Raw genomic sequence first — 15,356 nt, forward strand, 5'->3', positions numbered from 1 at the left:
CGAGCCTGAACTGCAGATGAGCAGAACTCAGCAGACCGGAGTAGAGGCAGATTGCGGAGTCTGTATATGCTGGGTTCTCCCTTTGCAAAGGTGAAACTGAATTGTGTCTTCTTTAAACTGAATATCTCTCTGTAGTCCACTAGGTCAGCAGAACTCGGGGTGGGTGGAAAAACCCAACAGTACCCATCTGCATCTGGCTGGCTGTTAGACAACGCAGGAGCCTGTGAGCCTGTGAGCACTCCCCCATCAACAAGTCGTCCTTGTGTGAACCGCTTGCGGTGTCCTAACCACAATCGGAATAACTACTCAGAAACTGTTAAACGCTCCTTCTTGTACAAGAACAATAAATTCAACTTAAACTTTGATACTTCGAAACCAGTGAGGTGTCTGCACAGAGGTGCATAGTTACATACTAATACTAGTACTATTATATAAATATGGTTCAAATTGAGATACTTGTCTGTGTCACTAGCTGTTAATTTGGTCCATCAGGACTTTGAGGTTATTTGGATAGGAGTACCAAATAACCGCCAGGATGGCGCCACTGTCAGGTGTGTTGATGTTTGTGTTGAAATGTAAGTTGAGGGAGTCATGTGGGATTGGGTGTCTCGGGTCCCATTTGGTGATTACGATACTGAACTTATTCTTATAAATTTGTTATACAACAGAGACATAGACAAGACAGTGTCGGCAAAGTTTTTGTTTTAAACATCTTCTACTGCATCGCCACTGAATATACAACACCAGTCTTCCTTATTGAAGGGTCGTTTGAAAATTCTTATAACAATATATATTTTTTCTATACAGTGTGCCTCACTCTGGCCCCATCGCCCCTATACATTAAACAACAGGACCGCTCAGGGCTTCCATAAGCTACTGACTTTTAACAAACACTATATAAAGTTCACACTTTTGATGAAAAACAGTTCCTCTGCAGACTAACTTATATACTGTATTTGGATTGAAATAAGGACTTTAAAGCTTCACCTGTTATTCTGAAGATTTATTTGGTCAACTTATCCCAGAATCATTTGATACAACTCCAGTTCATCCAACAACGTTTTTATTGCTTCTTATTTGTACAGTGGTGTTTTGGTTTCCATCACTGGTTCATAACACTAGTAGTTTCTCTGTAAAAAAAGAACAAAAAAAAACACAACTGCAAACACTTTGGTGCTGTTGAGCTGATCATGCAATCTGTGTGACAGGGCATTGCTCAGGCTGATCCAGGAACAGGGTTTGAAACATGTGATTGTAGAAGGAGGGGTGGTAGAGGCAGGCCCGGGCGCAGTCTGGGCTGAAGTTCAACTCTAGGATCTGAGGCTTCATGACCCGCTCACCTGATCCAGGATCAGAATAAACACAAATTAGATAAACAAATGATTATAAAATGTGTTCATAAAAACATCCACAGGTTAAAGTACTGTATATTTAAACATATACGCTTACGGAAAACCTTTTGTTGGTGAGTTCCCCCAAGTAGCAAAGAATTAACGATCTGTAAACAAAGGCCTGATGTATCTTATATATAATTTCAACATGAACATATTCTGTCCTTCCTTTTCCATCAATCTTTTAATACCAATAGATTTTTCTAGTCAGACAGACAATAATCATCTAAACATTTCTGCACGAGTCCAGGATCATAACCAATTCAGCTTAAAACTCTTCACATTTATTTGATGAAAATGTAGTCGACCGCAACACTGTGAAGAACTCTGGCGCACACCCTAAACTCTTCATTTTTATTTCCTTTTTTTCCCCAATAATTGGAATTAATGACATCTTCATCAACAAGTGCACCAGACTGGATGTTTGAACCAAGGATTAAGTACTCTGTGGCTCAAAGCATAAAGTGAGTAGATGTGTCTTAAACCTGCCGATGACGTATAGAAAGAGTGCTTACCATTTTGCCCTGTACTCCACTTCAGCATCAGGTCTACGGCATAGATCGCCCGGGATGATGGGTAATGACAAATACCGTAAGGAGCCGGTCGAGACGAAGCTGCCTCAAAGAGTTCCCTGAATGATTTAAACAACTCCGCCTGTGAAAAGTAGGAAGTAGGAAAGGAAAGAGATGACAAATGATAATGAAAAAGGTTAAAATGATTCAAATGAGGACCTGAATAACAGGAAAGCCTGGAAAGAAGACCCTTATTGACAATGTACCCCGTGAGGCTGAGGACACTACATCAGTGTGATTACAATCCAAAATACTCTTCCTGGCTCCGAGGGTTAACAAGGAAGTGACAGAGCTTTATATATTCAGAATGTCCTAATGAGTCCTGTGATAAGAGATTAAGTTAATGATTGGAAATGGCCAAGAACCAATAAGAACTCTATTTGTTAAAGTGCAATTATTACATACAAGGAACTAACTTTGGATATGGTGCCTGCAGTCAAGTACCGCAAAAAGTTCCCAAAGCTAAAAAGTTTACACTTACTTCCACCTCCTTCCATGGATACTGTGGGTACTGCTCCTCAAACATGGGGATGAACTCATCATAGTGCACCTAGAGACAGAGGGACACCTTTTTAACTCCTATTACCAGACTTAAATAACTGCACCTTCATGAATCCAAGCTTTGTTAGCTTGTTCTAACCCTGCTTTAACATCTTATTTTTGGGTGTTCAAGGTTCAAAGTTCATTTCATTTTAGGATGAGTTAAGCACTCTTGCCTGAGGAAAGAAGCAGCTCTGTAGTCTGGTAGTACAGCAACAGATACTTCTGTATCGCTTGGCAGACAGCAACAACAGGTCATCAGCTTACTGATACCAATGCTCAGTAAATGCATACGAGTGAAGATCTGGGCGGTTCACCTGCTGATATCTTGGTCAGTTTGGTCACTTGGCCAACTAAAGCAAAGACCACAGTGGCTGTGTTCTTGTGACCACGGACTGCTTTCACAAATAGATGCTAGATAAGCAAATACTAGTATGAGTTGCACAATGTATGACTTGGTGCTATTCGATACCACAAGAAGCTGTCCAAGCCACTAAAAATTATCCTAGCAACCATACCAAGTGCCAAGATCAATGAGAATAGAGCTGCCGTGAACGTATGTGACTAGTGTAGTATTTGGCTCCCGGGCTATTCGGTCAGGTGCCATACTAGAGTAAGCAGGGTAGGTGTCCAGATGAAGGCAGTTAGAAGCTAGGTGTGTCGCCACCAGCTGAAATAGTCCTCTGTTGAGATCTGATAGGGTAATACCCACAGGCTGGAGGATCGGACCCTTTAAACCAGGGGTCTCCAAACTACGGCCCCCGGGCCCCATCCGGCCTGCTTAAACAATTGGCCCACTTAACGATCCCAAACAATCCCTCTAAACATGGCCTATTTTTCAAAATTGCATTTTCCTATTATAAAATATTCACACTTAATGATTAAGCTTGGCATTCCAATTAAAATCTACCTTATTAACGAACTATTTACAGTACTAGCTAATCTTCATCCCTTCACACAATGGTATATTCCGACGTGACTTTGCTCGTGATCAACTTCTGCGCAGTCTGCCCGGGGGATTCAACTCGGCGGGTCAGGGACGGCACATTTCCTCCGCGGCGGTGCACTGCGACTGGCTCTGGGTCCGCTCGGAAAGGCTCGGGGGCGAAGATGGCTCACGGCTCTGGACGCGAGCTTTACAGCGCCCTCCTGCACGGACCTCGCCGCTTCCCGGGGCTGTGGACTTAATGCTCGCTGCGCCGTCTCCGCGACTGTCAAATCACAACTTATCGCAACTTTCACTTCCTCCCGCAACAAAATCGCAACAAAAATGTAAAAAGCACCGCACTTTCACCGCAGTTTTTTTTGAAAACCTCATGCAACATCAGGCATTTAGGCCTGGTGGGACTGATATCATTTCCGGTTATAGACTGACCCCCCCATCACAGAAAGGCAAGTTGATGAGGCCTGCACCGAAAAAAGTTTGGGGACCCCTGCTTTAAACGGAGAACTGGGACCTCATGTACAAAGGTTGCGTACACACAAAAACGCGACGTACATCCTTTTCCACGCTCATGTTCAGATGTATCAAATGTAAAATGATCGTGGAAATGTGCGTGCCCTGTGGATTGAGCACACATACAGCATCACACAAAATATATTACTGCTTACAAAATATATTAATGCTTGGGTGACATTTTATACATATATGCACTTGCTGCTTGATCAGTTATACTTGGGGTTAAGTTCAGATCAACAACTGTCTCAGCCTGCAGAGGAAGTAGCTGCAGCTCGAGGTACAGAGGAAGTCAGTCAGACACACATGAACCGTCTCTGACGTCATATATGGAGCAGTCTCCAGTATACAAACTTTAACCTAGTCACCTAAGACTGACACCTAAAGAGCGGGCTCCTCTTTAATTGGCTGGGACAGATCAGATGATTTATAGGATGGGACTTTACGCAGAATCTATATGAGCTTGATATTGCGAGAAATTACTCAGATCTCACTTTGCATTTTGCTTGAACAGATGTATGTTCTGTAGTGTGATCTTCAGAGATCTCTGTTAACAGAAATAAAGATTTGCTTGTGTGATATTCAACTACTCTCAGGACTCTTCTTCACATCAACCAATCCGGGTGAAAACAGAAAGGCCGTTTTCAACAGCCCCACGCCAACTTCATGGCTGGCGTACGCACGTTTCTACAGCTATTGTTCCTTTGGCAACAATTAGAGGTGATGCTGGGAAACTGTTAATAATGTGAAAACAAGTAGTCATTATATGGGTGGGTATAAAAGCATGCGCAATGTGATGAAGAAAATGGTATTAACAATGGCAGCATTAGCGTTATAAGAGGACCTTGCAAATGGTGCAATCCAACGTGAGCAAGTATTTAGGGAATGCGAGGATTTACTTGCAAGCGATAAGTGGCTCATAAGCCGATTTTGTTTACCAAGGCCAGTGTTACTGGAGTTGTGCGCAAAGCGCAACACAGCAAGGGGCCAGGGGTTGTCTGTGTCCACACAGGTGCTGACCATGCTTGGGTTCCTGGCAACAGGGGCATTCCAGTGGGAGCTGGCTGATGGGTCAGGAGTGTGCCAGTCAACCCTGAGCCAAGCCATGCCAGCTGTGTGGCACGGAATCATCCAATTGTCATCCAGGTACATCAAATTCCCATACAATGCTTTGAACAGGCCGACATTAAGGCACACTTCGCAGCAAGTAATGTAATTGGAGCTATTGACTGCACACACATTGCTATAAAAGCGCCAACACAGGATGAATTTGTTTATGTTAGTAGGAAACATTTTCATTCCATCAATGTTCAAATCATATGCAAATGCAGCTAACTAACATCATGGCAAGGTGGCCTGGTTCAACACGCGACTCATTCATTATGACTGACAGCATGGTTGGGAACAGGCTAGAGGTTAGCAGAGTGTGCAATGGGTGGCTTCTGGGTGAGTAAATAGTTTATTTGTTTAACAAAGCTTTTTAACAAGCCCTTGATTGTCTCCCTGCGTTCAGTATTCTTGTCAGTAAAAGCGGGGGTAAAGCTGGAAATGTTAGCTGTGGCGCCACACCTCTGTGTGTGTGTGTGTGTGCTGCTCAGATCCCACGGCATTTACTGCCTCACACAAACAGAATCTCCACTTCATTCACTAGAATCTCGAGCTCAGACTCTGTGAAATTCCTTTGCTTTCCTTTGTTCATCGCGTTATCTGATCGTACAAAGAAGTGAATCTCAGGTCCAGGGCCTATTTAAATAGATGCATATGTAAATGGGGGAGGACAGGGAGGAGTTGCATGTGCTCTTAATTCCACGTTGGTTGGGATGTACAAACGAAATGTGCTTGGATCCATGCGTACGCATGATTTTTTTGTGCGTATGACAGTTTCCGGGTTTTGGCGTACGCCAAGTTTCAGTATGAAATCCATGCAAGTATTCGTACATGAGGCCCCTGGTCTAGTACCACCTGTACATGGGTAACTTGGGATCTAACAGGCTAAATAACAACAAAAAATACCTGCTTAAGCTCCACACCATCTGCATAGTTCATGACGGTGAAGTGCTTTTGGTAATCATCAAAATGGTCCAAGGAGAAAGGTCTAGATAGAGGAAAAGAAGATCAGGTCCTGGCACAAGAAACTGTTCACTATCAATTAGAGATTCAGTGAGAAAATCAGTTATTTGGTGGCTGCTTAGTTTAACAAGACTAGGTATCCATCTTGGAAACTGATCCAAAATAGAACTGGCTATCACACGCCATCCATATTTATCAATATATGTATGTATGTATGTATGTGAATGCATGATGTACCTATTAGCAAAACGCAACCAGAAGACCTTGTAAGCATAGAGACGCAGAGGCTGCACAGAGCGTAACATCAGCATGTAGCGGATGTCAAACTTCACCATCCCCACCTCCTCTCGTCTGAACAGCACTGGATCTTCAAGGTACTTACACACCACCTGTGAAAAGACACAAACCACACAGTTACAGATAATGAAACTATAGAAATAAAAAAATTACCCATTACCCCCACCCAAGTTTATTACACACACACTAATACAATTACAGAATGCAAATGACGTGTCGTCTTTGTCTCCTTTTATTTCTCTTCTCTTATTTCTCTCTCTCTCCAGATAAAGTCAAGAAGAGGCAAAGTTCTCATTGCTTGCCGGGAACAGTTACAGTTAGAGTGAGCTTTCCCAAGAATTTTGCAAACAATAACGTTGTACTTCATAGCAATGGCACTGGTTACTGACAACTTTCTCAACTAACTGCTATAAGCACCATTGGGACCAGTTATCTGCAAGTGGAAGGAGCATCACTCCATCATCAACCAACCACACACAAAAGAACTCCTTACATTACTTCCAAGCAGGCAGTCAAAAGTTAGTCAGAAGAGAATCCCAAGGGACAAAAAAAAACCTGGAAGCACCAGGCATGGTTGTGACAGAGAAAACAATAGGCAATCAGCTCCACTGCCATGGTCTCCATGCATAATCACCACAGACGACTCTAGTAAGTCACAACAATTAGAGAATGTAGTGTGGTCAGACAAGACCAGAAAACAACCATGTCTGCAACAGTTCAACGTGCCATGTTTGTAAGGGAAATGGCTCAGCATACGACCTTAAAATAGCATAGAAAAAGTGACGTTTAGAGGTGGAAGCATCATAGCGTGGGTTTTTCTTCTCATGGTATTGGCAGAATCCATTTTATCAAAGGGAAGATGAATGAAGCCATGCTTCCCATACTGGACAACTGGATACTTTTTCGAACTGTTTGGTATGGCTGTGAGAAATTCATTTAACCATAGCTCCCCATTCAACCACGGCGCCCCTGTTTACACCCGGGATCCGCTGTTAGCCCTGCGCCACACGGTGGCTGGAGATCCCTGAGGCGTTACGGAGGAGGAGAAGAGGATGCATCATGCATCATGCTTCCCTGTCCTCTGCCCTCCCCTCCTTCACTCAATACATGAAATGCCACACCAGACTGGGAAGCACTCTGCAGCCCTCACGGCAGTGACATTGACAGCATGACCCACTGCTTTACAGACTATATTAACTTCTGTGTGGAGAACACTGTGCCCTCCAAATTGGTACAGTGTTTTCCCAACAACAAACCCTGGGTGACCTCCAAGATTAAGGCCCTGCTGAATGAGAAGAAGAGGGTCTTCAGATCAGGGGACAAAGTGGAGCTGCGCAGAGTCCAAAAGGAACTCCGGCAGAGGATCGGAAAGGGGAAGGACATCTACAGGAGGAAACTGGAGAAGCGGCTGGAGCAGAACAACGCCAGGGATGTCTGGAGAGGGCTGCAGAACTTCTAATCTAATGATATGAATGTTCACATATGCATGACTTGTATTGGTTGAACTGTAATACTCATTATAATCTTTAGAATCTTTTATCATTGTATTAAAAATACTTAAAAGACAAGCCAGTTTTGAATACCCTTTACTTCTCACTCAGGAATCTTTTCCTAAAAATTCCTCAACAACAGTGTCTGTACCTTTGGTGTACTCTCTCTTTGTCTAATTATGTAGTCCAGATTGTTGGTGATGTGTGTGTCCAGTCCACGGGCCAAGTTCCAGGGCTTACAGATCCAGTGGTTGTCCTCTCCCCTGAAACAACCACCAAGATGAAAAGAATTTAACGTCAAGTGGCTCCCCATAAAGTCTGGAGTTAAAACGTAATCTTTTTTGTGACCATCAACATATGAAAAAAATGTTTTTGGTCATATCAAAGCACTACTTACTATCATATTCAGTGCTTACTAAACAATTCCAACCTTTGATGTCTCAGATGATAATGCTTGATGAACTGTGGCAGCTCTGTCTGGAGGTTGAAGGTCTCTGGTAGCCAATCAGGTGCTGAGCCTCCTTTCAGTCTGCGGGCCACAGAAGCCAGGCAGTCCTTCACAGTGACAATGCTCTCACAGGGAAACTGGTTAAGCATCACATGAGGCCGCTCCTCGCTTAGCTTCCTGTCAGAGAAAGGGAGGTATCATTTGGACGAAGGAACATGCTGTTGATTACTGATCAGAGAACTAAATAAGACGTTATGATGTTATCTGTATCTATGGGGAGGTGTCCGAGACAGCCCATTAGAGAGTGTATAAGAACCAACTGTCAAGGCACTTCGGGGAGCCTTTTTCTCTGTAACCCCTTTTGTGTGTTGCACTGTTAAACGCTCTTGTACAAGAATAATAAATTCAACTTAAACTTTGATGCTTCGAATCCAGTCTTTCTTATTGAAAGGTCACTCTTGAAAAATTCCCATAACAAACACAGAGGAGTTGCGAGATGTTCTATTAATGCTAACATGTTATATAACATAACATTGTGTTATATAACATAACGTTATGTTATATATGTTAGCATTAATATGCAATGCAAGAAACAAATGACGTGTCGTTTTAGACCTGCAGGTATGACAGACTTCTCTAACTTTAGTCTCCTTTGATTTCTCTCTTTCTTCCTCGTGTCAGGCTGGCATTTACTTCTTTGCAAATAAGAACATTAATGTCTCAGTTGCATTAAACACCCTTTCACAATCCTTTCACATCATGTACCTGGAAGATGACCTGCTAAAAGGACAAAGATAAAGTCCTGGAAAGTTCACATTGTTTGCCAGGAACAGATCTACTTCAAGCCAGAACAACCACTGTATAGTAAGTGTGTGTGTGTGTGTGTTGCCTTATTGCTCACCTGTAGTCTTTGATGTGATTATAGTTCCAGATGATGTCAGCTTCCTCCTCTTCCTCGGTCATCTGGAACCGTGGGTGTGTCAGGTTGTTTGTTACTTGAGACATTTGGGAGTAAACCCTGAAATCACAGAAAAATGAAATTTTTGAGAAAAGAGACACATTGTGAGTGACAGTTATTTGTTGATATTTTGCATTTACAGCTTCATACTGATTTTTAAAAACCTGCAGGACCTGCAAAGGTTCAGACAGTTGAGGTGTCTGCACATAGATGCATAGTTACCTACTAACATTAGTATTTTTGACTACATATGGTTTACATGAAGATACTTTTTTTGTTACAGTAGCTGTTATCTTAAGGCCATCTGGACTTTGAGGTCATTTAGATAGAAAGGTACTTCGGGTCCCAAATGGTGTTTTTTTCCTGTGTCTATCTCCATTTACGAGGTTGAGGAAGAGATCAGGTCAAGAGATCAAAGAGCCATTTGTTGGGGTATCCTGAGAGAGGAGTCTCTTCCTCTTTCTCGGGCCTTTTATGACACCAGGGCCATTTGTTGGGGCATCCCAGGAGAGGTGTCTCTCTCTCTTTCTCTGGCCTTTTATGACACAAGAGTTATAAACATTGTTTATTTGGAATGCATGTTCTGGAAGCTCCTCCATGGTATATAAGAGCTTGCCCTGTATAGTTCGAGAGAGTCTCTCATCATTCGGCCTGGAGCTCTCCAAGTAGTTTATACTTGTTACGATACTGAACTTGTTGTAATAAACTTGTTATACAACTAAGACGGTGTCGGCGGAACTTCTCTTCAAACATCAGCATCACCACCGAAAATACACTACACAGTCCTGAGTAACAAACTAATATCCAACCAGGGTTTTCATTCTGACAGTAGATCTGATATGGACTGATTCATTAATGTTAGAAAAATTAGGTTTATACTGTGTTTCAGATATCTTAAATCATATGATCTGTACGTGAGTTTCTACTTCTCACAAGTTCTGTTTTCACTTCTCTAATATGATTTTGTTGCTAAAGCTGGCAGGGCAGAAGTCCAGAACAGAACAAGGGTCAGGGACAGGTCAGCAGCCTGTTTCCCAAAAAATTCAACTTTCATAGAATATATTCAGCTTTCTCTCTCTTTAAAACTTGGTTGCTTCTGGATTTTGCACACTCTTTAGATAATGCTGAGCTGCAGAGATGAGACACTTACTTGAGGATTTTGTCCTCGGGCACAGTACAGGGTTGAGTTTCTAGAGGAAGCTGCTCCTTGTTTTCCCGTACGATGGTCTAGGAGGAACAGACAGAGAGGACAGTGTAGTATGAAATGTTATGCATTTATGAAGCAATGTGTGCCTTATTACCATAACCATTACTTATAACCATATTTTAACAGCAACAGTTAAAATATGGTTTGATGCTCATGAAGTTGTAATGAGCACCGTGGTTTAGGTTGATTCCAAGTCGATTCAAGATGTGAAATACATTATTTTTGAGTTGAGATTTCTGAGTGAAATGTGTGTAATCAAGTTAAAAGAAGATTATAACACATAACACACACATTGATATAAAGTTTCTTAATACAGTAAGAAAAATGATGATCTAATGGTGTAAGAAAATGAAGTAAAAAGTAAAAAAAATAAGTAAAAGAAGTGTAGCGTAACATTTTAGAGGTTTTGTTGTATTATACTGTTTAGAATGAATTTTTTGTTTTATAAATTATGAATTTAAATGGGTTTCAATCTGTGATCAACATCCATTTTAAAAAAAGATAGTTTGTAATGTAACAAGAGTAAAAACATAAGTAGGACAATCAAAGCCATGAGCCTTAACAATGTGAATCAACAAGTGATAATGTTTAATCCAGGGGTGTCGAACTCATTTTGGTCCAGGGGCCGCATACAACTTATACGAGCTCAAGGGGGCCGGAGCACAAAAATCACTGCATAAATCTGAAAATCTAAAAAAATATATAGATTAAAAAAGTGCTAAAAACAAGTGCAATACAAAAGATTTTTTCTTCAATCAAATAAAAAGTAACAACCTGAGGCTTTAAAAGTAAGTGCAATTTCAAGTTGTGCAGTAACACATCACAATAGTTCACAAAACATAGCTCAAACAATGTTTGTCATATCTCACAGCAGAGCTCATAGCAGAGCAAGCAGATGACATGGAAAGCATGAGCTTGGATTATTTTAACAATATAGCTTTGAACAATAAAAAAAAATTATGTAAGAAATGTTCCAGGTTACATCAATGACAGAAATCAAAGCCAAGTTAGACCTCTAGTTTAACCAGGAAAACATGGCCACTCCCATGGCAACTTACTGAATAAAGTCAACACCTTAATAAATTCAACTCTTGTGTAAACTTACGAACATAATGTGAAATTAAATTGAAAAATAATAACAAAAAACATACACGTGATGTGTACAATTATTATTCCTAGCTCTTGTTATGCCATATTTGTCGCTATGCAGACTCTCGTAGTGGTGTTTAAGATTGTATAACTTTAGCAGTTCGGTAAAGTTGGAAATATATTCACAGATTTGGACTTCCGGGTTCCAGTGTCCACCTTTCTCTTTTTCGACACTGACATTTTTCCAACGAGGGTGTCAAGATTGAAAAAAAAAGTGTCCGCTACCTGCTCTCAAAGAACCAAGCCTTCATGAGCGCCCGCTCTAGTGAGCCGCGCAGCGGTGCGTCACGATATTATAAAATTTTTTTTATAAAATTATATTGAAGAGAAGAAGAGAAATTAGTCTATACATGGGAGACTCAGGCTTGAGTCTGTGAAGATAATCCATCCATCCATCCATTTCTGTCACGTATGGGTTATTTAATAAAAATAGAACTCTCTGTGAAATGCAGCTTTCTTTTGTTGGGCTATATGTGAGAACAAGAACCACCAACCTTTGGCTATGCATGAATTTGTGTTACTTTCATTAATACACCAAACCCTGCAAATGCCATCTGAGCAGGTCATTCTTTCATTGTTCCTCACCTCGTAATACAAGTCTGGGGGCTCTGCGGTGACACAGCTGACCTGTTCTAGATCATCAGGAACCCAAGGTAACAGACGGCACCGCCTCACCAGGGGGTCTGTCTCTCCATATGTGTAATCTCGGGTGACTTCATCTATGGAAAGAATAAAATTCATGATGTTGCTGTGTGGAAATCTTGTTGCTCTTTCTAACCTCTCAGCTCCAAACTCACTGACGCACAATGAAGATGTAAATCTTTAAAGACGGCTCGCTAATAGATTGTTTGTGGTGGTTGTTGCTTCAAGCCTTCTTTTCGTCTTCTCCAAGGAGAAATTTAAAGCAGTTACTGCCGTGTTCTGAGTGATAGATATATACTTTTCCAATGTATGACTTTTTGATGCTTTGACCTTGTTTTAAAAATTAGGATTACACTGCTATTCAAATGTGTGTGTGTGTGTGTGTGTGTGTGTGTGTGTGTGTGTGTTCTTATTTATTACATGTTTTGGGGACACTTCTCTTTGTTACGGGAATTTTTTAAAAAAACCCCTTAAATAAGGAGGATCGAATTCAAAGCATCAAAGTTTAAGTTGAATTTATTGTTCTTGTACAAGAGGAGCGTTTCACAGTGGTACACACTAAAGGGGTTACAGAGAAAAGGGCTCCCTGAGGAGCTCTGACAGTTGGGCTGTGTCAACCCCTGTAAATTGTTAACAGACAATTTGCATATAAAGCATCTAAACAGTTTTCTTCAACATATCCCCTAATGAGTAGCCAGTATGTCCCCAATCTAGATGTCACCTCTCTGACCCGTGCCTGGCCATTATTCTGTTCTGGAGTTCCTCTATTTATACATTAACCTGAACATTACCTTACCCTGCCAGTTTCGATAAAACATCAATAAAAGAAAGTGGCCTCAAGACATGTAATAAATAGGAACAAACATCATATAAGTTAAAACATCTAAATAGCAGTGTAACCCTAATTTTTAACACTCTTTATTAATGATTAACCACCCCTGACCGGCTGTGGGTCTCAACTGGGCCAACAAGGATTCTTTTCACGTTCATCCTGCCAATAAAAGACTGTGGACATTGGGGACTATCCGGGCTTTGGACAAAGCCAGGAACTTTCGTCAGAATCCAGCAGTTGTGGCAGTTGTAAAAAGGATTGGATCGAACGGCCGTCGCTTTACCCTTTCCCTTTCTTTCTCCAAATTCTCCAAAAAGGATAGTGATTTTAGGGAATAGGATTGATCATATCTGAATGAATTAAGCTGTAAGCTCGCCCTTGCTAAACTTTGCAATAAATATATCTACTGCAGTTAAAGATTAAGTTGTGGACCTCAAATTATAGCATCTCCTAAGGTCGTAATTATCAGGTATAGTGTGTTTAACATCTTTAAAGGTTTAACAGGTTACTCTAGCCCAAAGAAATTAACGGACCCTTGGGGCTTACTGTCCGAGCCACTAAAAACTGTCCTAGCAACCATACCAAGGCAGTTAGAAGCTAGGCGAATCTCCTCGCCACCAGCTTAAACAGTCCTCTAAACTGTCCCGACAGGGGCTTGAGGATCGGACCCGTTAGACGGAGAGCTGGTCCAGTACCACCTGTACACGGGTAACTCGGAATCTAACACATGCAAACACATGTTCAATAGATGTTTGCATAAGTGTTTGTAGGACGTGTCCTCACAAGGGTGTGCTATACATAATTTGTCCTTGCAGTGCATTTTCTAGCAGGGAATTATGTCAACATTTAACCAGAGACACAGCCAACTCTGCCCCTACGCCTGCACCCTGTAGTGGAAAAATTCTTTTAACCTCTGTCTTACCATTTTATGCTATTTTTTTACAATTATAGACATTTCTCTCGTCCCAGAGATGTTGGTACCAGCCACGGTGTAGAAGGGGAGTAAAGCAGATATTTACGAGGGTAACCCCCCCTTTGCATTTAGAGTCTCTCTTTTATTACCTCAGAGGAGAGGGAGGGGGAGAAATGTCTATCAAAAGGAGCAGTTGAATGTTATCAGCAGAGAGGAGACTCTTGTACTCGTACGTTGTCTCTCTTGGCCAAGAATAAAGTCTCATTTAATACTGATCGTGTTCTCAGTCTTTATCAAATTTCCACGACAACCCCACAGATAGTACACTCTGGTCCTGTTGCTGCTCTGTGCGTCTCACAAAGAAACTTGTCTCGAGATTATTTCATTATTCGGCGTTGATCAGACCTCGACAAGATAGAGATTTCCACAACAGTGTGTGTGTGTGTGTGTGTGGGTGTGTGTGTGTTGCTTTTCACCTCCTTCCTGCATGTCCTGCAGAGGCCAGAGCACCGAGTAGGCGAGCTGGCCTTGAATGTAAAAAGAGGGAGCCATGCCCAGGTGGGCTGGTCACGTGCTGCACCTGGGAGCCAAACTCATCCATGACATACCACACGGGGACCTTCTCTTCTGCAGAACATCCGGAAAACAACAAGAATGACATGTTTCATACCAACTTCACTTCCCTAGACCTTTTCCAGTAGGCCTTCCATGGATATGTGTTGCAAAAAGTCGAGATTTCTTAACAAGTGTCAACCGATAGTGTGACTGGCATCACAAACATGCTGTGGCCCAGCAGCTAGTCAGCTATGTAGTGTAGTATATTTTTCTCAAGTCTCCTTGCCCTCGGTTCCTCTTTCATGGAAGTGCAGTGTTGGCAGTGTGCCATGTGTTGTATGTCCACACTGGAATGTTTATGACTTTTGGAGAGTATGTATGTCCTGTGTGTTTGTGCTTTTTTTTAAGAAAGCAGTATGCAGGCCTCTTTAGAGTTGCTTATGTATGCATTCTTGGGGATATAAGACCTAGCCCAAAAAGGAGGAAGGAAGTAGGATTGGGAAGAACTATTGGGACCAATTTGGCATGAGGCTTGGAAGAGATGCATCTCAAACTCACTTGTTCTTTGAATAAAGTCCTAATTATCAAGTCAGAAGAGTTGCAGTTCTTTTCTTTTCAAATACCACAGACCGACTTCGGCAGCCACGGAAAAACCACGACATATTGGCGTCACGAACAGGATGGTTGAATGCGCAAAACGGCCAGCAGGGATCACTCGACACAGTGTAAATCCAAAGACACGCGCAAAAAAGAGGTGAGTTAGCCTCAAGTTTGGTTTTGTACTGTGTACAGGTGTTTCTTTGCAAGGTGGTGGGTTTGCATAAAAAAAATCTGTA

At 41.8% G+C, this 15,356-nt stretch overlaps 1 protein-coding gene across 1 annotated transcript in view; it reads right to left on the reverse strand.

Moving 5' to 3' along the window:
- Positions 1 to 1,046: 1,046 nt before the first annotated feature.
- Positions 1,047 to 15,356, reverse strand: part of ttll12 (tubulin tyrosine ligase-like family, member 12) — a 24,313-nt gene continuing 10,003 nt past the window's right edge. Inside the window, exons 5-14 of the mRNA XM_027272061.1 lie at positions 12,164 to 12,297; positions 10,373 to 10,449; positions 9,166 to 9,282; positions 8,247 to 8,441; positions 7,968 to 8,079; positions 6,267 to 6,418; positions 5,973 to 6,054; positions 2,445 to 2,513; positions 1,907 to 2,045; positions 1,047 to 1,340 (exon numbers count right to left, since the gene is read on the reverse strand). Coding sequence (XP_027127862.1) covers positions 1,189 to 1,340; positions 1,907 to 2,045; positions 2,445 to 2,513; positions 5,973 to 6,054; positions 6,267 to 6,418; positions 7,968 to 8,079; positions 8,247 to 8,441; positions 9,166 to 9,282; positions 10,373 to 10,449; positions 12,164 to 12,297 — 1,229 coding nt within the window. The 3' untranslated portion in view covers positions 1,047 to 1,188. The remainder of the gene's footprint in view (positions 1,341 to 1,906; positions 2,046 to 2,444; positions 2,514 to 5,972; positions 6,055 to 6,266; positions 6,419 to 7,967; positions 8,080 to 8,246; positions 8,442 to 9,165; positions 9,283 to 10,372; positions 10,450 to 12,163; positions 12,298 to 15,356) is intronic.

Source organism: Larimichthys crocea, chromosome XX (genome assembly GCF_000972845.2).
Source record: "Larimichthys crocea isolate SSNF chromosome XX, L_crocea_2.0, whole genome shotgun sequence".
Classification (NCBI taxonomy): domain Eukaryota; kingdom Metazoa; phylum Chordata; class Actinopteri; family Sciaenidae; genus Larimichthys; species Larimichthys crocea.